The sequence below is a fragment of the Carassius auratus genome, chromosome 4 (genome assembly GCF_003368295.1).
Source record: "Carassius auratus strain Wakin chromosome 4, ASM336829v1, whole genome shotgun sequence".
NCBI lineage: Eukaryota > Metazoa > Chordata > Actinopteri > Cypriniformes > Cyprinidae > Carassius > Carassius auratus.
Window position 1 is genome coordinate 17,861,057 of NC_039246.1, and position 25,138 is coordinate 17,886,194.

The 25,138-nt window shown below is 35.5% G+C and overlaps 1 protein-coding gene across 2 annotated transcripts; it reads right to left on the reverse strand.

The window, feature by feature from the left end:
• Positions 1 to 1,404: 1,404 nt before the first annotated feature.
• prkcq (protein kinase C, theta) lies at positions 1,405 to 23,709 on the reverse strand. 2 transcript variants are annotated; one of them, XM_026230566.1, is made up of 19 exons: positions 23,592 to 23,709; positions 18,980 to 19,000; positions 17,705 to 18,164; positions 14,708 to 14,907; positions 10,772 to 10,832; positions 10,412 to 10,592; positions 9,699 to 9,730; positions 9,512 to 9,597; positions 8,970 to 9,099; positions 8,128 to 8,237; positions 7,428 to 7,566; positions 6,620 to 6,777; positions 6,019 to 6,192; positions 4,950 to 5,041; positions 4,777 to 4,839; positions 4,552 to 4,690; positions 4,251 to 4,439; positions 4,032 to 4,160; positions 1,405 to 2,539 (listed from the first exon to the last, which is right to left on the reverse strand). In XM_026230566.1, the coding sequence occupies exons 3-19, from the start codon at positions 17,820 to 17,822 to the stop codon at positions 2,381 to 2,383; spliced, it is 2,160 nt and encodes a 719-aa protein (XP_026086351.1). In that variant the 5' UTR covers positions 17,823 to 18,164; positions 18,980 to 19,000; positions 23,592 to 23,709; the 3' UTR covers positions 1,405 to 2,380. The 2 variants fall into 2 exon arrangements, with proteins under 2 accessions (XP_026086351.1, XP_026086358.1); XM_026230573.1 differs by lacking the exon at positions 18,980 to 19,000 and having other exon boundaries at positions 23,592 to 23,688.
• Positions 23,710 to 25,138: the final 1,429 nt, after the last annotated feature.

The following is a 25,138-nucleotide window of genomic DNA, read 5'->3' on the forward strand; positions in this document are numbered from 1 at the left end:
ACAAGTGCAAATAGAGAGCAGACAGACAGCACGTGACCATATATGGTCTTACACCTGCATAGCATCAAACTGGACTGTGTAAATATCTGCAGGGTGTGTAGTGTAGGAGAAATGTCACGAGGACACGCGTGACAGTCTACACAAGTTCAAGGTGATGAAATATGTTGTCTGAAGGTGAAATATAAGTCAGTCCTAAGAAGACAGCCGAGACATTAATCTGTCTCCGCGCCAGTGGCCGACATAAGCTGTGTCCAAATTCAGGGTCTGCATCCTCCTTAGGATCCTTCCTTCCCGGTTGAAGGAGGATGGGTCCTCCGACGACCGCAAAAACCGGAAGTCGGTGTTTGTGAATTTGGACAGCCTACCCTTCTTTCAGTTCCCTCCCTTAACCGTTGCTCATATCCTGTCGCCTAGCAACCGTGACAGCGCCAAGCAAGAAGCGGGTGAAGAGCTCATCGTTCTCTCCCCGGAGCTTTATAAACACTTCTGTCTGCTCTTTCGTCCTTAGAAGCGTTAAAACAGCTTCAATCACTAACAAATAAGCTGTGTGTAAGAGGATATTCACACAGGCAGTAAGGAAGAAGCTAGTTTACGAAAGTAAACATATACATATACATATACATTTACATATACACGTACACATGTAAAAAAATGCTTAATGCTAAAACAAAATGTCTAACTAGAAAACCACTCAAAATATATCTTTTTGAAAAGCCAGTTTTTAAAAAACATCGAAAATAATACTCCTCCCCCACTGCGCTACCGCTCGCTTCGTCCTGCCGAAAAGAATTATGGGATAGGTAGGACGCGAAAGGATCCATCACACCCATCCTTCGAATTCGGGGAAAAGGAGGATGCATTTGTGGGCCGCATTTGAAGGATCCTACGAATTTGGACAGCCTTCGTCGCGGCGCTGTGACGTAACATCCTTCAAATGCGTCCTCCGAAGGATGTAGACCCTGAATTTGGACACAGCCATAGTGAATATTATGTATGATATTCTATAAATCCTACCAAGTAATTGAACGAGTAAAACCCAAGTGTTAAGTGATCCGAGTCACTTCAAAGAACACGGGGCTTTTTTTGGTCCCTGTGCTGAATGGACCGAAAATCACATGCAATACTGTTATATCACATTGATATGGCACGAGTCATTTTCCACACTGTGATGACTCAGTGGTCATGTGCGCTAAACATTTGTAGTGCTTCCGGTTTGATTCTAAAGGAAATCCTGACCTCTAGTGGACATGGATTTGATTGAATCTGTGTTTCCTATATAGCTTAATTTCTGCAATTGTAGTGTTTTGAGTCCGAATATGCAATTTAAATAAAAAGTCCGAATATAAAAGTCAGAATGTGTAAATGCGTTTTTGAGGCAATAATTTGTCTCAAAGACCTCACTTAAGAAATAAGCCTTTATTTGATGTTTAAGGCAATTTATTCAAGGTTTTCATTTCCCATGCACTGTAAAATAACCATACATATATAATAAGTACTCATTTCTAGATGTCCCAAAATAAATCATAATGCTGACTATACAGAAAACATAATTTTGTCTCTCTAAATATATTGTGTTTTTGCACCACACATTAATTTCCAAGAATGCATATATAACTTTGTACAGTCCAACAACATAAGAACCTAACCGAGCAGTAACTTAAAGTTTGCTACACAATAATATTTTGCCACTATTCACACCTCTATACAAGGCCTTCAGAATTCAGTACGGGACACGTAATAAAATAGATGATTATTAAAGATACGGACATCACAGCATATTCTTCTAAGAAAACATACAATAAATTTCATGATGCACAAACAAACAAGTATATTGGTATAAAAATACTTTTCAAACCAATACCATAAAAATCATCACAATATGAGATTAAGTACAAATTCAAATATCAAATTCATCACTATTGTCACATAAATAATGATTTATTTTTCCTTTATATCATTAAACCAGTAGGAGGCGACAAGCCTCATTCACTTCAACTTGTTCAGGTAAGAAATGAAAAACCTCTTTTAACTCCGTTTTAAGTACATTTGGAATTTTTAAAAGAAAATCTAATTCGTTAATACAATATGTTAGTAATTATTACCTTCTTATGTTAGTTTTTGAGAACCAACACATTTTCACTTTGCTAGTTCATGTTTTTTTTGCATTGTACCTCACAAAAAGGCAAGGAGGCACCAAATAGTACCATAATAACATTATAGATATTATATTATATAATTTGACACAACCGTGTCTTTTATCTACTAACCATAGCATTAACTGAGGTTGACTAGAGGCTGATATGTTATTAATGTGAGTGTTTGCCGTTCGGTTTGGCTTTTTTCACAGTATTTGCACAAGTGTCTTCTGTTTGTGTGTGAGTCAGGGGCTCTTGATGCGGGCCATGGCGGGGTTGATGAAGGAGAAGTTGTTGAACATGGTCTGGTCCACACTGTTGATCATGATACAGTCTGTGACGGAAAGTCGAGGCTTCTCGTTTATGAACTCCTTATCGAAGTTACTACAGTCACTTGCTGATTTCTGTAAACAGAGTTAGCGTGTCAGTCAAAGATCAACTCAGTTCCTAAATCCAGTGAGTGGCTGCCTCCTGTTAACAGTAAGTTACTCAAATCATGGTAATCATTTCTCAAAAACACATACTCAGTGTTAGCATGTTGCTAAGCTAAAAACACAATAACACTCTAACAACACTCTATAATTAAAATAGTGGTTAATTGAAATCAAACACATTTTGTGCATCTCTTTTTTTTTTTTACCATAAACACTTTTCAAAAACAGATAATCACATGTTCAAAATTCTTTACATTTTTGTTAGTTTGATCAAGACTTACGAAAAGAGCTAAATAATTTAAAATAAATCTTGCAATTATGGGCCATTCTACAGAATTCGTGCAAACTCCCGTGCCACAACCAAAAAAACAGGTTTAAAAAGTATTTATGAATTAAAATCTTATATTATCTATTATCTATTGAAACCCACAATAAAATTAAAACTTTAGTTATTTTATATATATATATATATATATATATATATATATATACATACATACACACACACACACACACACACACACACATATATATATATACATATATATATATATATATATATATATATATATATATATATATATATAAAATCATCGTTAAATGGGTACTTTCAATTGGGTAAAGTATTTTTCGATATGAAGTATCGTTTTGATTCTTTTTAAAAGTGAAGTTAAAAAAATATATAATTATTTTATATTTTCTTTGTAAATTATGAAACATTGTGTAAAAAAATGTGTCCCGCATTTTGAGGTAAATGTGTTCAAAAGTCTGAAAAATCTGTGTGTAACTTTAAGGAGCATCACTACCAAACAGCGGTTTTCTGCAGTGAAGCATACATTTATCCCTAACATCAAGTTTTTATATTGTATACCACTGTTCAGAACTGTGCTAGCTAACCATGTGCTGATTGAGCTAGGTTCAAAATGATCTAAAATCGTCACAACTGAAACATTTGTTGGGGTTTTTGTAGTGACATCTCTTTTTTGGGTGTTATCCCATAGAATTGTCACTACCGAAACAGTCACTACTGAAATATGTCATCATTGTTTCGGTAGTGACAAAAGGGAACAACACATGATGCTCATATTCGGGGGAAATAAAAATTTTGTACAGTTTTATTTTTGTACAGTTATGCAATTTATTTTTGTATTTTAATATGTTTTAGTAGTATTTTAGTATGTGAGTTAAAATTCTGTAATGTGATGTGGTTACTACCAAAGCATTACTGTCACTAACGAAAATGTGAAAATACTTAACTGTGTAAAAAAACTTTCCTGGCTAGAAAGATATTTATATATATAAAAAAATTGCATTCTGGGATTGCATTTTAAAAGATGCATTCAATTCATCTGAGTATAGCTTATGTATGAAGAGCGCGGTTATCTTTAAAATGTTATCTAGGTAGGCAGCTCATTAGGTTTTGGAACGGAACAACAGTCTTTTAGGGCAGTGATTAACTTACCACAGTAGGCCTGAAGGGCGGCTCCACCTGTCGCTTCTCTAGTGCGTTCCAGTCCGTGTCTCTGAAGAACGCATGCTGCCGTATATTTCCTTTCACACCCAGCCTTCGCTCTGGTTCTCGTACAAATAGCTAGAACCAATCAGAAAGCCCAGGTATAACAAACTCAGACCCACAAATCGGAGTAAAGCGTTCTTCTATTTAACATGAACTCTGACACACCTTTACAAGAATGTCCCTTGCGTCTCTAGATAACCAGCGTGGGTAGCACGGGTCATCTGTGCGAATCGACTGAAACAGCTCTTCCTCGTCCTGGCCATGAAATGGTGACTGGCCAATCAGCATCTCATAAAGAAGGACACCAAATGACCACCAGTCTACAGACGTCCCATATTTCTGCCCAAGCAGAATCTGTGAAAAATCCAGTGTGCATTTATATTTTGTGCAATCTTTTTTTTTTACATGTAAACAATTAAAAATAATAATATATATATATGAACTATAGTGTGGTAGCGATCCTGACCTCCGGAGCTATGTAGTCTGGTGTTCCACAGAAGGTGCACGTTCTAGCTTCTCCAAACATGTTCTCTTTACACATGCCAAAATCTGCGATCTTGATGTGACCGTCGATGTCTAGCAAAATGTTGTCCAGCTTAAGATCTCTGTGGAGGCATAAAATGCATATTAAATATATGGAAATACTGAAAAATATGTCTTTAGCGCATCTCTTATGTAATGTAGTGTATACCTGTACACAATGCCTTTTGAATGTAGAAACTGCAGCCCACAGACGATCTCCGCTGCATAGAAGCTATGGACAGAGAGAACAGAAGAGGTGTAAGAGAGTGAAACCCAGAGAAGAGAAGAGTGGGCAGAGTCTCAGCTTTTAAAGTGTGTTTGTGGGGGCTGCGTGAGTCTCACGTGGACCGTGGGAGGTCAAATCTGTGGCAGGTCTGGATGTGGAACATTAAGTCGCCCCCATTTAAGTACTCCATCACGAAGAAAAGATTTTCCTTTAGAGAGCAGTACAAAAACAGATCAGTGCAGTCCGGCCAAAAGAAACCGCAGTATGCGAGTGTGACTCAGTGTGTGGAATGAGGAATGTCCACAATCTTATATTGTAGTATTTCAGGGCCATTACTTCAATTCATAGGCCTTGAACAACAGTTTTATTTATTGTTTATTAACTTTATGCTGTATTATTACAGCCTTAATATATACAATTCTATCATTAGTTACTCACACTCATGTTGTTCCAAATCTGTAAGACCTTCGTTCATTGCAGATCACAAATTGAGATATTTTTGATGAAATCCGAGAGCTTTCTGACCCTCCATAGACTGTAAACTTATATGGCCCAGAAAGGTTGTAAGTACATCATTAAAATAGTCCATGTGACATCAGTGGTTCAACTTTAAATGTATGAACACTTGTTTAAAAGCAGAGGAATGCAAACTCATGCATCTTGCTACTCGACCCGTGAAAGTGTGTCGAAGACTCACACGAAAGAAAAGAAATTGTCAAATGAAGCCGTTATTTTTGTTTTCTAGGTGCACAAAAAGTATTCTAGCTGCTTCATAACCTTACGGTTGAACCACTGATGAAACATTGACTATTTTAACAATGTCTATATTACCTTTCTGGGCCTTGAACATTTCAGTTATGTTGCTGTCTATGGAGGGTCAGAAAACTGTCGGATTTCATGACAAATATTGTAATCTGTGTTCTGAAGATGAACAAAGGTCCTATGGGTTTGGAACGACAAAACCCAAAATGGAACGGCTTTGGGTGAGTAAATAACAAAATGTTCATTTTTGGTTGATCTAACCCTTTATTGGCCCTTTCTTATTGCTGCAGACCCTTACAAAAAAGTCTACCTAATAGTATAAAAAAAAATTATAATTAAACCATAGCCATGTTTTAAAAACCATAAAACAAAACCAGTTACATATCAAATATATAGCTTAATCTCAAAGTCATAGTGTGTTACCTTGGTCTGGAAGGTGCAGTAGAGGTGTGTGAGGAAAGGGTGTTCCCAGGCCAGAGACAGCACTCTCCTCTCCACCATAGTGCACTCAACATCGTCATCCATCAGAACTACATCTTTCTTCAGGGCCTTCACTGCAAAATACTGCCCTGTGCCTTTCAGCTCGGCCAGAAATACCTACAACACGTATGCACAGAAGCAAGATTTATAGAGAGTTACATGAGTATGCATTCAGAATCATGTTGTCTTGTTCTGCCTAATTCAGTCATGCCATATATAACGGCTGTCTATGAATGCTACCAAAGCTAGTTCCATAAAATAATTCAACATCCAAATCCAAATTGGTCAGGTATGCTCAGGACGTAGTCTTGCAAACGGTTACAATGTTCAGTTTCAGTATGGCAAATGTTTGCCAAGATTCTGTTTAGTATCTTGTTTGGCATCCTCACAGTAGTATTCAATGGTTATTCACTCCTGATTTGTTATTTATATCGGTTTGACCCATGGAATCAAAGGATGTCTCATTTCTAGGCTAAATACTTTAGTTTAAATGGAATTTCACTGCTGTGATGTGTTTGCTGTGAGTTGAATACACTACTCTTACCTTTCCAAAGCTTCCCTTGCCCAGCATCTTATGCAGAGCAAAGTTTTCTAGGTTTAATTTGTGGTGCTCTTTGCGTGGGGTGGCGTACAGGGGTTCAGACTGTTCAAGACTTGGCCTGCGGCCCTCAGCCGGAGTGTTCCATGAAATACCTTGATGCTCTGAAGGGAGGAACCAAGAATTAATCCATTAAATCAATCAGTCAGTCATCAGTCAATGCAAAAACTAGTACACTGCATGGCATAGCAAAATTTTAGGCACCGTAAGAATGCTTCAGATGCTTAATCTGATCCAAAGGGAAGATGATAAATTATGCATCACAAGTCATTCTGGCTATATAAAAAGATGTTATGGTGGATTATGTCAGAGAATGTTACAGAAATGTACATCCATCACTAAAATATTGACAGAAAATAGTTCCATTTAATTAAAATGGAATATTTTACCCATTGCTTTTGAGCGCTGTAATTTTTGTGCTTACGACGTTGTTAGCTTGGCTATTGTCTACTGTTGTTTCAGCTTTGAAGCCAGTTCATTGTCTACTTCCTTTCGATCGCTACCTAGTTCCTTATAAGATCATTTCTGGTAATTTCTAGAGTGGGCATGTTCCGGTTAACTGAAAGACTTTTGATAATGATTAAACTCAAGAGATGGCCCCAATGCAGAGTAGTTAATACTGAACTCTGTAGCTGACTGAGACGCACTTCCCGTCTCTCCTTCTGAAGTAGTTTGATCCAACTAAACTAATCTTTAGTCAGTAGCAAGCTCGACCGTCCAATCTGAGTTTTATTTTTGCATATGTGATATTTACCTTTGCGTGGTAGCAGTGGTGCAGGCGTCAGGGGTGATGTTGGTAAGCGGCCTGAAGGCTCTCTAGCGACCCCTGCCTGACTCACTCCCACTGGACCCTCTCGACCAGCAATCTCACTATCTCGAGAGCTGCGGGCCTGCTGTGGACAGAAACGCACACATCCGGTCAGATTAACCACATGATAATCTAGGTCATTCATGTCATGTGTACTATGTTGAGTTAGACAAAAAAAACTACTCCGTAACAATGCTAGCATGTAGTCCTATTGTACATAACTTGAAAATTTTCATTCAGTATGGCGAATAGGTGAACTATGAACTATCCTAAATGGCTACCCATTAAGCTTGTAACCAACTCTAGTACTCAAGGGGGCGACAGAGTTACTTTCAAATATTTGTGCCAATAAACCAATGTGCTGTTAGGTAGCATTTAACATGTAGAGTTGAACTTGTCATCCAGTTTCTTCTCAAAGTACAGGTATAAGAGACAATTAAATATGTGGTCACATTTTGACAAAAGCCAACTTAAACCCTTTGTCCAAAAGAAATATTTAGCTCTCACGCTAATTTCTCACGCTGGATTCTTAACGAAATGATTGGATTTCATCCACTAAACTTTGCCAATAGTAAATGGCGTGGCAATTTTTATATGTTGTGTCAGTCTGTGTAGCATCTGTGGTTAAAAAAATGTGTCTTCCAACCTGTTGAGTGCTCTCAATCATAGCCAGGGCCTCTGCCATTAGCTTCTGGTTGACGCCACAAAGGTTTGCTACTTTCCTCTGACATTTATGGTGAACGTTCATTCCACACTCTGCAGTAAGAGAAAATGTTCAAAAAATTTAACTGAAATTTATGTCAAAAAAAAAAAAAAAAAAACACTATAAGACATGATTATAGAAAAAAATACATTTCAGAAACTTGATATGATAAAACAGGCCTTATGAATGTTTAGGGGTCATTCTACAAAACATTTGCATCCTTTATTAAAGTTCCTTATACGGTACATGTTTAAAAAAAATATTTAAGAAATGAATAGCTCATGGTCAACTCATAGCTCAACTTTAATATCTATTAGATATCTTATATAACTTGGTAACTTTATTTTTATTTAACGCTTTGTCTTTATTCTCCTTATTATTATTAAAAAGGTTGCATATCAGCTGTTACCATATTACAATTACATTCACCATTTTAACATTTTTAAAATTATCTAATTCAAAAAAAGACAATCATATTTTCTGTAAGTGAACAAGCACATTTTTTTCTTCCTTTTTTCACTTTTCTGGCATTTTCTTGTTTGCTAAATATCAGATTAAAAAAATAAAAATGGAAAAAAGACTTGAATTCTTTAAAAGAGTTATGTCCTAACATATGTCTATGCATATATGTTTCTGTTTATGTGTTGTACCATAAATTATTTTTTTTATTAATAACATTATTTAAACACATTTTTAAATAGAATTCTATAGATATTTACTTCAAAAATAAACGCAGAATGACCCTTAGACATTGATAGTTGGCATGTGGTTGTGTAATGAATCACCTTCACATTTAAGGCCCTGCCGAGCAAGACCCCACAACAAGGTTCCACAGTGCTCACAGAATGTCGGGCTCATGTAGTTATACACTCTAAACCTGTGAGGCATGTCAATCTTAAAACGTTCCTTATGGATCTGGAACACACATATACACAGATATTAAGTCTGGAAAACATACTTTACACACACTGATACACCAGGTCATCAAGGAAAATGTTCAAAACGCCATTCGTTATTTTCAGTGTGACTCAGTAAAGTGTAGGAAATGTGTGTTTTGTGGCATCTACCAATTACTGAAAGAGGAAGGAGTTTGTGACAAAAAGATGACTCATTTTTCATTTTCTTAAATATTTATAATTATGCGTTCATCTGCAGATTACTAAAGCTTTGCTGAAACTATAATTAGCTTAAAGTTGCACAAAATGTCTAAAGGACTCTGACTTACTGTAAATTCAGGGCACCGAAACCCTTTTGTGAGAAAAACAAAACACTTTGTGTGCTTGAAGTGATTGAATTGAAGGGTGATGAAAAAGATCCTTTTATTTACCCTGGTTTCTTTACTGTTTACTGCTGAGCCTGTGCATTTGGCGATGACTTTGTCGATACACTTTTTATGGATGGCCGCATTGCATTCTGGGAAAGAAGAGTGAAGTGTGTAGGAGTCCTGACACTGATTCAGTGGAAACTTGTATAGGAACTGGAAAAGCAATGAGGATGTGAAAAAAATGACTTACGTCGACACTGGTATCCTTGTTTATTAAGGCCCCTGAAGTAGGAAAAGAAACCATTAAGAAAATATTTATGTAATGTATAATCTAATATACAGTGCTAATTTTCTTGCATATACATATACGAATAGATATTTTTCACAATTATATGTCATACGTATGACATATAACAAAATGACATATAACAAAAACAAGCCGCAACGCAACGGAAACAAGCCACAACAAAGCAAAATTGGTACAACACAAACAACTGTCTTCTGCATTGAGATTTCTTTACGTTGTGTTTTGAACTACTGGGCCACCATACATATACACTTGTATTTCACAATATAAAATTTTATGTTGAGTAAATTTTATTACATTTAGTCTATTTTAGTCTTTTTAATTTTTTATTGATTGATTCAGTGATTGACTGATGTTTTAAAGAGGCCATAAGGTAAAAGCTAAACTGTTCAGTTTATCGGTGTACAAAATTGTCTTTCATCAAAATGTCATAACTTGAACTGTTGATAAACCAGTTAATATAACAACAATTCATATTTTTATTGCATTAAGCAATATTTTTTACATATTTTCATCTGATCGAATCAAAATAGATAGATTAATCCATAAAATCTCACCCCACATTATTTTACGAAGGCTGTTTAGAATCTACAGAGTACTTTAAAGAAGTAATTTTTTAATAAGTTTTGTTTTAATATGAATATTTGAGATAATACCAGACAAACTCCTTGCAGACTGAACAGAAAGTCGGCTGAGGGAAAAAGGTGGCGGTAAACTCATGACATTTGACCACATGAACTTTGGCCTGTTTGATAGCTCCTCTTCTGTGATGCAGTGCGAACACCCCGTCTTTTTCCTGTTCGCTTTCTCCATTTCCTTCACCATGACCCGCAGCATCTTAGAAAAAAACAAGAACCCACATGAAAACACCAAAAATGATTTATGTCCCCTGATCCAAGTTTGAAAACTCCATCAAGCTCCATCACCTCATGAAAGCGTGATAACATAATAATAGAAGTATGCTAATATTAATAAGTTTGAGATTGTGTGTGGATCTGAATTAGAGAAATACTCACCACTCCTCTCCAAAAAATACCGCGCTTCCATAAGTAAGCGCCCCTGTGGCTTCAGTTCCACCTGTATTAAACAAAAATAAATCTTATTAAATAATTGAAAGTATATTTATTCCGTTTATAACATCCATTTGTATTGATTTTAGTAAATCGCGATTAATCACATCTAAAATAAGTTTTTGTTTATAATCTGTGTGTACTGTGTATATTTATTATGTATAAGTAGACATACACATACAGTATATATATATATATAAAAAATATACAGTACAGTATGTATATAAATATATATATATATATATATATATATACACACACACACACACACACACATATATAAACGCATGCACGCACACACACCACACACACACATATATATATATATATATATATATATATATATATATATATATACGCACGCACGCGCACACACACACACACACATACATGCATACACATTGGCTTATACATTGGCTTGCGAAAGTATTCATACCCCTTCATTTGTTGCAGCCTTATGTTAAATGCTTTAAATTTCTTTTTTCCCCCACATCAATCTACACTCCATATACAATAAAGAAAAAAGCAAAAACAGAACTGTCATGACTTTGTATTCATTCCCTTAACTCATTACTTAGCTGAAGCAACTGAACAGCCTCAAGTCTTTCTGGGTATGATGCGACAAGCTTCGCACATCAGCATTTGGCAATTAACTGCCATTCTTCACCTCACCTGTTCACCTCTCAAGCTCTGTCAGGTTGGATAGGGACAGTGGGGAAAATATTTATTTGATCCCTTGTTTGATCCCACTTACAAAGAAATGAAGGATCTGTCATTTTTATGGTGTGTTTAATTTTAATGTATAGAGACAGAATACCAACCCAAAAAATCCAGAACAAACATTTTAAAAAGGTTAGAAATCGATTTGCATTTCAGTGAGTGAAATAAGTATTTCATCCCCAAGCATGACTTAGTACTTGGTGCAGAAACCCTTGTTGACAAGCACAGAGGTAAGCCATTTTTCTGTAGTTGGTCACCAGGTTTGCACACATCTCATGAGGGATTTTGGTCCACTCCTCTATACAGGTCCTCTCTAAATCCTTAAAGGGGGGGTGAAATGCTCGTTTTCACTCAATATCCTGTTAATCTTGAGTACCTATAGAGTAGGACTGCATCCTTCATAACTCCAAAAAGTCTTTAGTTTTATTATATTCATAAGAGAAAGATAGTCTGTACCGATTTTTCCCGGAAAAACACGAGCGTCTGAAGGCGTGACGTGTGGGCGGAGCTAAAGAATCACGAGCGCCAGTAGGCTTTTGTGTTGAGAGCATGTGGAAGCTGTGACATTATCGTGAGGGAAAAACCATCATCCAAAACAAACCATTGGCTTACAGTCAGATTCAGCCGTTTATTTATGATCCAGAATCAGATCCCGAGGCTGAAACTGAATGAGAGGAGCAGCATCAACGACTTGCTCCAAGCGGGGCTCGAACCCGGGTCTCCGGCATGGGAGGGGACGCACTAACAATGAGGCAGAGATATTTGAAGCAGTTTTACTCACCGCCTGCGGTTCCAACACACGATCGTGACCCTTTTTCATTGGGATTACATCATCCTTAAGAAATAAACGATACGCAAATCCGTCGTCAAACAGGGCCTTGTTTGTAAAACAAGCATCTTCGAAATGCAGGGAACAAACAAAAACACTTGCACAACTCCGTTGATGCTCTGTAAAAGTAAACTCCATCCACTTGTCCCTTAATGCTGTTTTTTTTTTGGTAATCTGTGCAGGGTTGTCTTGCCCTGGCAACCAAAAACACTTCTTTTGTGAGTTTTCGCGACGCTCTCGCTCTGATCAGTGAAATGTCTCTGCTCAGCCTCACTATACAGGAGCGCGCGCTCTTCTGGCAAACGTGCCCTCAGGACCCATATAAGGAAATTCCGCTCCATCTAACGTCACACAGAGCCATACTCGAAAAAAACTTTCCGAAACTTGTGACAAACCGGAAGGAGTATTTTGGGAACAAAAATACTCCTTCAAACGTACAACTTGATTTTTGAAATTTTGTCCATGTTTAGCATGGGAATCCAACTCTTTAACAGTGTAAAAAACTCAGTATGCATGAAATAGCATTTCACCCCCCCTTTAAGGGTTCTTGGCTGTCTTTTGGCAACTTGAAGTTTCAGCTCCCTCCACAAATTTTCTAAAGGACTGAGGTCTGGAGACTGGCGAGGCCACTCCATGACCTTAACGTGCTTAATGTCCACTTCTATATTGCCTTGGTGGTATGTTTCGGGTCATTGTCATGCTGAAAGACCCATCCATGACCCATCTTCAGAGTTCTGGAGAGAAGGAGATTCTCGTCAAAGATTTTACAGTACATGGACTCGTCCATTTGCACCTCAATGCGGTGAAGTCGTCCTGTACCCTTAACATAAAAACAGCCCCAAAATATAATGTTTCCACATCCGGAAATATTGCTTGACTGTAGGGATGGTGTTCTTGGGGTCATAGTCAGCATTTCTCTCCTTATAGCCCATTCAAGCCTTGTGCAAATCTCTTCTCTGACATCCTTCGACAGCTCTTTGGTCTTGCCCATGGTGGTGGGAGAGGTTGGAATGGAAGATACAGATTGTGTGGACAGGTGTCTTATACACCTAACGAGCTGACATTAGGAGTAACTTCTTAAAGTGACACGACTAATCTGTGTTCCACATGAGCACATACTGTAACCAGTTTGTGGGAGCCAGAATTCTTACTGGTTGGTAGGGGATCGAATACGTATTTCATTCACTGTATTTGATTGGGTTCAGTCCCAGGCTCTGGCTGGGCCACTCAAGGACATTCACAGAGTTGTCTATAAGCCACTCTTGCTGTGTGCTTAGGGTTACTGTCCTGTTGTACTCAATCTGAGTTTCTGAATGCTCTGGACTAGGTTTTCATTAAGGCTATCTCTATATTTTGGTACATTGAGCTTCGAAGAGTACCTCAGTCCCTGTCACTGAAAAACAGCCCCACAGCATGAGGCTGCTACCAGCACACTTTACTTGTGGGATGCTACTCTGCATGCTTGGAAATAAGGTTCATCAGGCCAGATAATCTTGATTCTCAGCATCTAAGGGTCCTTAAGGTGCTTTTTTGCAAATTCCAAATTCCACCATCATAAAGCCCAGATCTGTGGAGTGTTGCAGTGATGTTTGTCCTTCTTTGGGTTTCTCCCATCTTGAAATATGATCATGGAGATCAACCAGAGTAACCATCAGCTTCTTGGTCACCAGTCTAGACAAGGCCTTTCTCCACCGTTTGCTCAGTTTGACCAGGAGGCCAGCTCAAGGAAGAGTCCTGGTTGTTTCAAACGTCTTCAATTATGGATAATGAAGGTCTCATGATTCTTTGAATATTAAATGAAGCAGAATTTTTTCGGAACTCTTTCCCAGATCTGTGGCTTGACGCAAACTTGTTTCTGAGCTCTACAGAAAGTTATCTTGACCTCAGGGCCTGGTTTTTGCTCTGATATGCAAGACGTGTGCCTTTCCAAGCCATACCCATTCAATTGAATTTGCCACAAGTTAAGTGTAGTAACATCTACAAGCAATATGAATATTCCTAAACTAAATTTCACAGAGGGTTTGTATGCAATGGAATTATTTGTTTTTTATTTGCAAAGATATTAAAAACCTATTTTTGGGATTGCCATTATGGTGTATGGAGTGTAGAACAATGTGGGGGGAAAAATAATTTAAAGCAAACTACCATAACGCAGCAACATAACAAAATGTGATAAAAATGAAAGGGTTTTAATACTTTCACAACATATGTATATATGCATATAAATTGTTTTTTCTTTTTATTCCAACAATAACAGAGGTTAAACTGGCTCAATTGTCCTTGAACTGTATATCAGCACTGGTAACGCATTTGTTTCCATTTTGCTTTCTCACCCAGATCTCCAGTTTGCCATTCTCTTTCTTACAGCGTGAAGCGAGGGTGTCAAGTTGGACAGTAGCCTCCGTCTTTAGCTCAGCCGTCTTGTCCTTGACCACCACATGCATTACTCGTCCTCTGTGGACATGAGCGTCAAAAGTGCTGCTCCAGGGGGGATACATGGTGGGCCGCTTCTGTTTATACATCTGACCCTTTTCTGTAGATACACACACAAGTTCAATACAAGTACATCTCTAAATCAGTTCCACACTGCTGACTGTTTGACTGGACTAAGCTTTAAAAGTATCAGCACAAGTAAATCACTTACAGCATTCGGACTGGATTTACCGGATCTGAAACTAATACTAGTGAAATGGCACAGTGCTCTTTCTGTTTGATAGTAATCTGACAGCCTTTATGGCAGGAAAACAAATATAGGGCCATGCAAATGAAACCATGCGATTTTGGTAGAATGTCAACATTTTCCCTTAGTTAAAGTCAACATGACATTTAAAATCAGGTCAGTTTTTTTCTTAATGCATATTCCTGGTCTTATTGCGCGTGGAGCATCAAGCCATGTTTAAAAAACACATTTGTCTTCATAATATTTCATCAAAATAATTCCTAAAACGACTTTTCCTTTTTGCTGACATCATCAAGTCCTCTTATTTTTTTAGCCCCTCCCCTCACCTCCAACCACCTGCTTTCATTCAGTGTATAATGCCTACTTTTCAATAAATGGATACAATGAAGTTTAGATCTACGTTTCTTTAAGTGAAATAAAATATATTGTTTCACTTGTTGTTAAAACAGATTGTGAACCCTTTCATTTAATAATAAAAATTGGATATACAGTTTATCTGACTTATACATAAAAGCAAATAAAGAAGAATCAAATTACTAAAGTAACAATTTCTGCAAAAGTGCATTTGAACTTACCTACTGTTTGCATGTTTTTGACAACTGAGCATTTTAAAAACATCATATATTTACATACACGGATGTCTATGTATTTATTGTTTACAAATTTTTTTCACTTCTTAAAATGGGTCGCAAACACTTTCATTTAAAGTATAATTTGACATTAAATGCATAAAAAACTGGACATTTATATGACTCGCTCTTGACAGTGTAGATGATTCAAAAGTGTTTAAACTGAGTTGACACTTTATATTTTGACAGGTATTTGTGGTTGCGGTCGGTTCTAGAGAATGAAACCAAAGGGGTTGCTGGGAAAGCCTTGCGCTCAGTACTGCTTAGTGGCCATGTTTAAGTAATATGCATGTGTGTACAACTGCTTATCATTTCATCTTATCTCATTTAAACACGCATTTTACCAGCTATGGACATCCGTGCAAGTAAAATATACGGTGCATAAAAGTTAAAAAAAAAAAGTGTTTATACGCACTTTACTTTCTTATCAATTTTGTATTAATTGATTCATTCTAATTATTTGCAGTATAGAAGCAGTGAAACATTGCAGTGATCAATTCTCTTAATTAAACTATGTATGATCATTTTAATTGTCTTTTACAATCTTTTAAAACTTTAACGCAGCTGTTCACATTCATTTTATTTGGAAAAGGGTGTCCAGAAGATTGTTTAAAATGTATAAAAGATGGTTATTTGGGATTGGAACATTACAAGGGTGTGTAAATAATGACGTTTAAATTTGTGAGCCATTTCTGTAGAATTTGTAAAGTTTCAGATATATAGTATCTACAGTAATAAGTATAAAATCATTAATACGTATAAAAACATCTTTGAAAGCATTTTGAATTGTTGAATATTTGGTCGTCAAAAGCTATTAGACATAATGTAAACAGTTTTGGGTCCATATATGGCTTTTTTCTGTCTTCATAAACTGATGCTGAATAGTTTAATGAATAAGCACCTCATTTGAAATTATGGAATGTGTGTGTGTGTGTGTGATAGATATATAGACTTGCTTTATGAATCACAACATGAAGAGTATGTTTAACAGGAAAGAAACAGATAACTCCTTTTTACTGATAATGACACTCACGACACACTTCCCTTAAGGTAAGAATTGACACGAACACAAAACACAAAACATTCAGTAATAGTAAGTTGTTACCAATTCTGACCTGACACACTTTCACCTACTGAAAACTGTGTAGGTTGATCTTGTGGGCGTTTCTTCCACTATGGGCCATTTCGTCTTTTTACACTTTTAGTAAACAAACTTCATTAACATGAAATTTACAAATGTTTCTTTAACATTGATATTTTAAAAGTAACACTTTAACACATGCATCACAAATGTATTTGATTGATTTATTGTATTTTCCATTTCCACCACCATCTGAAATCAGCATTCATCATGATAATTTTTTTTTTTGCCATCATAGCATTTTATGTACAATAGTTTCAATAAATCGTTTTTTCAGTCTTTTTGCATAATTTACAAAAATTACAGTTTGATGGCCAATAGAAATATTCATTTTTTTTATTTATCACATTTGCTTTGGTTTTTACTTATTTTCTTTGCACATCACATAAATCATATTTAATTATCAAACTCTTCACTAACACTGTTGTCTACTTCATAACTAAGTACAGTACCTTGGGGAAAAAAACGTAGCAAAATTGTTGGTTGTTGTGATAATGACACCAGAGTTAAGTTATATTAATTTAGACTATCATAGTTTTAAGTTAAAACTTAATTATTCATTTTTATTAACAGATTCATATTTTTTAAATTAAAAGTGGTACATGGGTAGAAATATAGATACAAACATAGATAAAACTATAAGATGAAATGTACAAATATTAAAATCTATATTTTTTAATAAGAAAAAAAAAAAAAAAAATGGCAAAAAGAAATACTGAATGCATGGTAAAAAGTTTATCTTCATAACAAAAAGTGATGATAAAAATGTAAAAATGCCCTTAATAAAAGAAACTAGCCCGTGGTGTCTGTTGTTTATCTATGTTTTTCACAATTTCATGGTAAACTATCCTCGTATATTTGAAGCAGAAGTATCTCTTACCAGTCTCCACAGCCTCTTTCATGTAGACAGCACAGTATGGATTGAGTACTTCTTCATGGTAGGCAAGCCCAGGGTCCATCTCAAAACTCGAAAAACCAATCCTCAGGAATGGAGACATGACTGTAAACTCCCAGATCCAACAGCAACAGCCTCAGATATACAGTTTCCTGTGAAAGTATGGTGTTTAATTCCACTGTAAGGATCTTATGTCCAGTGATATACTCCTATTTGGTATTTGTTTTCATATTTGTGATGTCCGATGTATGGGCTTTAAATCTCAAGCGGCTCAGTAGAGGGCCAAGTCTGGAATGGTGGTGTCCTTAGCTCCGTGGTATCCAAATTAATTGTATTAATTGTTTTCAATCGAAGTGTTTACAGTTGTCCTTTGTCCATCAGATCCGTCTCTCTTATAGCCACTGTTTTAGAAGGACTGATGTTGGGATGAAGCAGTTTAAACAGTCTACAAAAAAAGAATAAAATATTATAAATTCAAGTTTATTAAAGTACAACAATAAAGAAATAAAAACAGCAAATTAATTAAATTACAATATTTATATTAAATTAATCTTAGTAAATGTATAAAAAGTCATGGTATATTATGTATGGTATATTAGCAGTTTTAGCAGGAATAACATTTAATTATTAATTGCGAGCACTTTATTTTAATTTATTTTTATTTGAAAATATTAAAATTATTTTCAATGGTTAAAAATGTTATGACACCAAGTTTTATTTTTAATTTAATAAATACAACTCTAAATCATTCGTCGTTGTTAATAAAGTCACATAAACCAAAAGGGTGTTGTTGCGGTGATGCCATGGAAGAACCATTTTTGGTTCCCAAAAGAACCTTTCAGTTCCTAAAAAAACATTTTTAAAATCTAAAGAACCTTTTTTGAACTATGGAGAACTTGTTCTGCATTTGAAAGGTTCCATGGATGTTCAAAGTTCTTCAAAGAACCATTGATGATAAACAAAGAACCTTTATTTTTAAGAGTGTAATAATGATACTGTTCAATTAAACCATTAACTAAACCCTGATGGAAAAAGGCATAAACTACCCGGTTGTAAGGATCATTCAGATATGCTCTCTGTCTAATGGAAACACAGCTAAAGACACGCTTTAACTTCTTTCCATACTACACATGCCCTTTAAATTAACATGACACCTATTAACACCAACCAATATCATAAACTAAGCAAAAAAAAAAACACACTGACTTGTTAAAAACAGTTGGACCACAGAACCACAAGAAACACTTAGAGAGTACTTACCAGTTGAAAGCTGTAAGGTAACTGGTGAAGGGAGAGAACCAGAAAGAAAGAACTATTAATAGAAGTGAAATACAAAACTCCCATCCCAACAGCCTGCCGGGATCCACTTCCCTACTGAGTCACATACAGTACTAAACCACGTCATGGTCACACATTTACACTTAGCTCAGACATGATGTGTGTGTTATAGTGCATCTTATTCATGCTACAAAAAAAGAAACTATTTGTATTTTTTTTAAATGTGAGTGGCACCAACTACCCTCCACATGTCACCACTAAGAAATAGTGTTAAAAATAATCAACAAAATATTCCACTAAAACACACGTTGTGGTCATACATTTACACTTTGCTCAGACTTGATGTGTATGTTATAGTGCGAAATATTCATGTTACAAAAAAAAATGTTTTTTTTTTTAAAAATGGTGGCACTAACTCCCCTCCACATGCCACAACCAAGAAATACTGTTAAAAATTATTAACAAAATATTCTGGTTAAGCTCAAACAACAGTATTTGGGTCATAAAGTAAACACATTAAATGATTTAGATTCATGCTTAAAGACAAATCTAAGTTACAATGCAAGTGAATAAGGCCAATTTTGGAAGCTTTCAAAAACAAAAATGTGAAAATTTAAGTAAAGGACTTCTGTTAAAACTTCTTGTAAAGTTGTATAACAGTAAGATGTTGTGTTGGTATAAAGTCATCTTCACTTTAGGTTTTTAGCGTTATGTTGTCGTGCAATTGAACATAACTTCACACAAAATTGGTTAGTAAGCGATTGTGCCGCATTAAAATCCTGTGCTCAAAATATTAACCATACATCATGTAGCTGTACTATTAAAAAAGTGAGCATTCTAATATTTAAGGATTGGCTCATTTACTTACATTGCAAGTGCCTCACTAATTTTTACTTATTAAAAAAAAGTATTTACTAGTTAATCAACAATCCTAGATGGTTGCTAGCATGTGGCTAAGAATCTCACATTTTCATCTGATTTATCATATCATAATGTAAGAATTGTAAGTGATTTACAGATTATTAAAATTATGTAGGAAGAAAATAAACTATAATCCAATGTGTAAACAGAAACTATAAAAATGTAATAAAAATATTATTGTTTTATATATATATATATATATATATATATATATATATATATATATATATATATATATATATAATTAAAAACCAGATTTTAGTATGTTATTTCTGTACAACACTAACATACTTTTTTTCTTAACTCAAGTTTCTCAAAGCTCTGGCTTAGAAACTCTCTTTCTTGCTCTAAATGTGTTACTGCCAAGTATTTCCTGTCGTTTGAGTGACAGCTCAAACCGCACTTCCTGCACATTGAAGGACTGCAGTGCAGATAGCGAGCTGGCCATCTTACCTTCTTCTGCTACCAGGATAGAGAGACAAGACAAAGAAAGAACACAGCCGGACACAGACAGACACTTTAATGTCATAACTTCATAGTAAGTCTTTAATGGCTCAATGAAGGTGCTACTTCATCAAACAGCGTGCGCGGTCAATACTGACTCCGGAGTCGACACGGTTGAACCATCCCAGCATGTGAAAGCTGCAGGGGTGCAAGAAGTGTGGGATCAAACCACAAACGCCTCCATTGAACTCCCACACCCTGGACTGACCGAACTACAAATACATTTGACCTTTTGCAAGCCACTCGGGAGGTTAGACTCATGAATAGTCCATGTTCAACACTTAAGACTCTGTGGCTCAGTCACCACAGAAAGTCATTCTCAACTCTCACATGTGTTTACATGAATCCACATATTATGGAAGTGAGCAGGCAATGTAAACCTTGAAGTGTTTATAAGTAGAGATGTAAAGCACTTCTGATACAAAACATAAAGAATGTTTTTTGAGATTGTCTTTTTGCGATGGCACTACTTTTCTTCGCTCCTTCTCTTCTCTTTAAACAGTTTAAAGATAGTCCCATCACGTCTCTTTCTGGTATCCTTGGGCGTGTGTTTTTGTTAGTTTATCATTTTAGACCCTTTTAGGTTTTAATGTCGCATAATATGAAACTGTTTTTGCATTGATACCAGACATACTCATTTAGTTTGAATGCATCTTTTAATTTACATTTATCAAGTTCCACATCAAAAGTTATTTATTTTTATTTTTATTAAATTATTTAACTAAACATGGTTCAGTAGTTTACGCATAGACTGACATCTACAAATTACATTTATAGATATATGTATGTGTGTATGTGTATATATGTGTGTGTGTGTGTGTGTGTGTGTGTGTGTGTGTGTCTGTCTCATACACTGTATATATGCGTCTATAATAATAAATGTTTCTTGATCGCCAAATCAGCATATCAGAATGATTTCTGAAGGATCATGTGACGCTGAAAAGTGGAGTAATGATGCTGAAAATTCAGCTTTGCCATCACAGATAAAAATGACAATTTAATTACATTTTTAAAAAGAAATTTAATTGTAAATTGTAATAATATATTACAGTATTGATATTAATACAATAATGTCACTGTTTTTGTTTATGATCACATAAGAGTCTTCTGTTAGAAAAAAAAAAATCATTTTGAATGTTAATGTAGATTAAACTAAATTAAGATATTACTTTTAAAAACATAATCAAGACTGATGACAATGTCTAATGCTTGATAAATGTTTTGAGTCAATATTTAACAGTTCTACATTCAAAAGCAGAACTAGAGTGTTGTGCATTTCTGTCTGCGAGGTAAAGGCAAAAACATGCATTTTCTATAAACAAACAGAAGAGGAAGTGTTGTTTTTTTTTTTTTTACAATCAAGGCTTTAGCACTATATATTGTATGGTGTCTTATTGCGAATGTGCTAAAAACCAGATCTACATCTAGATAGCATCTTACACAACGCGCCATTGTTCCACTGCCTTTTAAACCCTAAAAAAGTAAAGTCACTACTAAAAAGGATGAAAAACTGAAAAACGAGCATAATCGCATGATGTGTTTTTTTTTTCAAAGCCAAAAAAATGTCATTCAAAACACTTGTGCTTTAATTCAGTTATCTGCTGTTATTGATGATGGTATTGAGTAATTCAGCTATTCTCGCACATGTTGGTTCATCGTGGTTTTTTTAACCCAAAGTTGTTGAAAGGCAGTTGAAATAACACAACACACTCCTCAAACCATACGTGTTTTAGGTTGAGCACCATGCTATCCTTTGTAAAGAAGTCAACATATAACCACTGAGCAGTACAACTTTCAGCCACATCTCTTTTTTGTTTTTAAATAAACCTTTGATTAACATCAATAAAAATAGGAAGTATCGTGACCAGCTTTCCAGTTTGATAATTAGCTTTGATTAAAGCCACTTCAGCTTCAGTACAATACACAACTGAGTATCTTCTAAAATGCAATATACAGTAGGAAAAACACAGAAATGTCCTGGTTAAAAAATGTCTTGGAAACAACTGCAGTAAGTAATTTTAACTTGAATCACGTAACACTGACATGATTTTGTACCCTTGGTTAAAATGTGGTTGGAAATAGCACTCTGATGTGAGTAAGATGTTCCAGTGCCCGACATTTGCAGTTCCTCTTATTCACACCACAGAAGGTAGTATGTTCATGTTTTTTGGGTTATTAGATTTTTTTATTATATTTTTTTAAGATTACCTTATTCCCAAGCATGTGTTTTTAACATAGATGGTTGCATACAACTGTGTCTGCGAACATCACACACTCAAATCCAGACACATAAAGCACCTTTTAAATCATAATTCTTCAGAAAATGGGATTCTTTAGCAATAATAGTGTAATTTAACAGCAGCTTTTGTCAAATTATTGACTGGAAGAGGACAGAAGGGATGTTTTGATGTGATGCACAATGTCAACATCAGTAAGTAACATCATTTCGTCAACTCATTTTGTCTTATTTTTGGAGAAACATCTCCAAATCTGATACTTCTTCGTATACTTTAAACACACTGTAACACAATGCTTTGAAAGAGCAGTATTTGAGATCATTTGAAACCTATACAAGGGCTGCATTCAAGCTAAAGCCACTACAGTTCAGCAGGTTTTAACTGACTTAAAATAGACCAATTAAGGCAAAAAAAAGTGCTTAAATACTGGATAAACAAGCTCTTAATCCTTCTAAAAAAACTACAATTCAGGCTTATGCTTCCAATTGCACCAAAAGATCGTGATCCCTAGCTTTTGCCACACTTGTGTGGGCATTGTAACACAAAACAGTGTGAAAACATGTTTTCTGAAAACTGAAAAAAAAGAAAAAAAGCTTGATACATCCCACACATGTTGTTTTCTTTTAAATATAGGCTGGCGTTTTTTTTAAAGCGCAGGTTCTCAGATGCTAGGTTTTACTTCTACACTGTTTTCTTCTACGTTTTGTGGTTTCCTGCAACTGCTACAAGAACAACTGGATAAGTTTGCATAATGTATGCGAAGATGTAGCCTACATCTTATTAGTGAAGTTCTAGACAGACATCAACCGTTACATCAGCAACACGGACAGACAGCCAGTCTGTCTCTTTTTTGATTTTTAGAGTTAAACCAAGCTTCAATTGAATTTGAAAGTTCGTGTATAACGTATACAGAGTATAAAAACAGCACTTACCGAGTGCAGCTCAAATGAAGGCAGCTGTTCAGTACAGTAGTCTACTCAGAAAGTAAGAACGCCTGCTGATGGAACTTCTGTAGACCTGCGCGCACGTGACGGGCGCGCGCGCCTCACACCTCTCACACACACTGAAGGAAGCAGAAAGAAATGATGTGCGGTTTGCAGAATTGTACACTCTTCGCTGCGAGAATATAGGTCGTTGACTTTTATTTTATAGCATTGCTCAAGTTCGTTTGTTTAATTCTATGACATTAAATCAAGGGATTTCTTTTGCATAAGTCATTTCATTGCATAAGAATTGTTTCTTAGCCTGCTTTATTCAATTGTGTTTTTTGTTTATTTACTTTATTTTAAGAAGCAGGGTTGACAAATTCTACGATGTTCCAATTGTCTGTGGCGCTTTCTGTCGGCTGTAGTTCTGCCAACGATGTCCGAGTCATTCTTTTTGAGTCGAATCTTTTTAATGAATGAGTCAAACGGTTCAGTCGTTTGAACGACTCACTCACAAAGGGACTCGTTTAAGTTCATAAATTGACTGAGATAAGACGTTACAAAAATTTATTTTACAGAAATATGATAAATCCATTTTGGTAGACACAGGCACTGGCAATAGGCTAGTTGTTATATTTCCGAGATTTATTATTATTATTTTTTAAGTCTGCTAATAACATATGTAGCCTATTAAATTGCAGCTGACTGTTTGTAATGTTGCATGTTTATTTTTAATAGAAACTCTGTTTTTATTTATTTATTTATTATTATATATATTTTTTTAAGTAGGTAGGCCTACACTCTCAGAAATAAAGTTACAAAAGCTGTAACCGGTGCGGCTCCTTCTCAAAACATACACTTTTGCACCTATTATGTACTAATAGTACATATCTTGGATGTAATAAAAGCGACTCTTTTACAAGCATGTACCCCCAGTGACAGCTTTTGTACCTTTATTTCTTTGAGTGTAGGATTTCCAGCACAAAACATGGGATCAGTTAAACTGTCAGAACAGGAGGGTTTTTGAACCGGTTCTTTGAAACCAAACGATTCAGTGAATTGAATCAGACGTCCTATCTGCAGCAGATAACGGTTCTGCCAGCAGGCGGCGCTAAATCATAAAAAAGCGACGCCTATATCATCAGAAAGACATAACATAGAAACAGTTTCTCTTTCTGAACATATTGATATATTGATTGATTGAATATTGATGGATCAACATGAGTGACAAAAAATAGGCTACATATGAGCCAATAGTGACATGGAACGATTTATCAACATGTGCATGCTTTCATATATATATATATATATATATATATATATATATATATATATATATATATATATATATATATATATATATATATATATATGTATATATATATTATTTTGCCAAGACATGTTCCTAGATCAACATGTTCTGATGATCCTGGATCAACATTATTGTCCAAAAATACAGACTTAACCCAATCCCTAGCCCTAAACCTAACCTTACCCATAGTTAATTCTTAAAATCAGAGGGAAATGATAGCTGATTAACAAGGGTTTAGAAG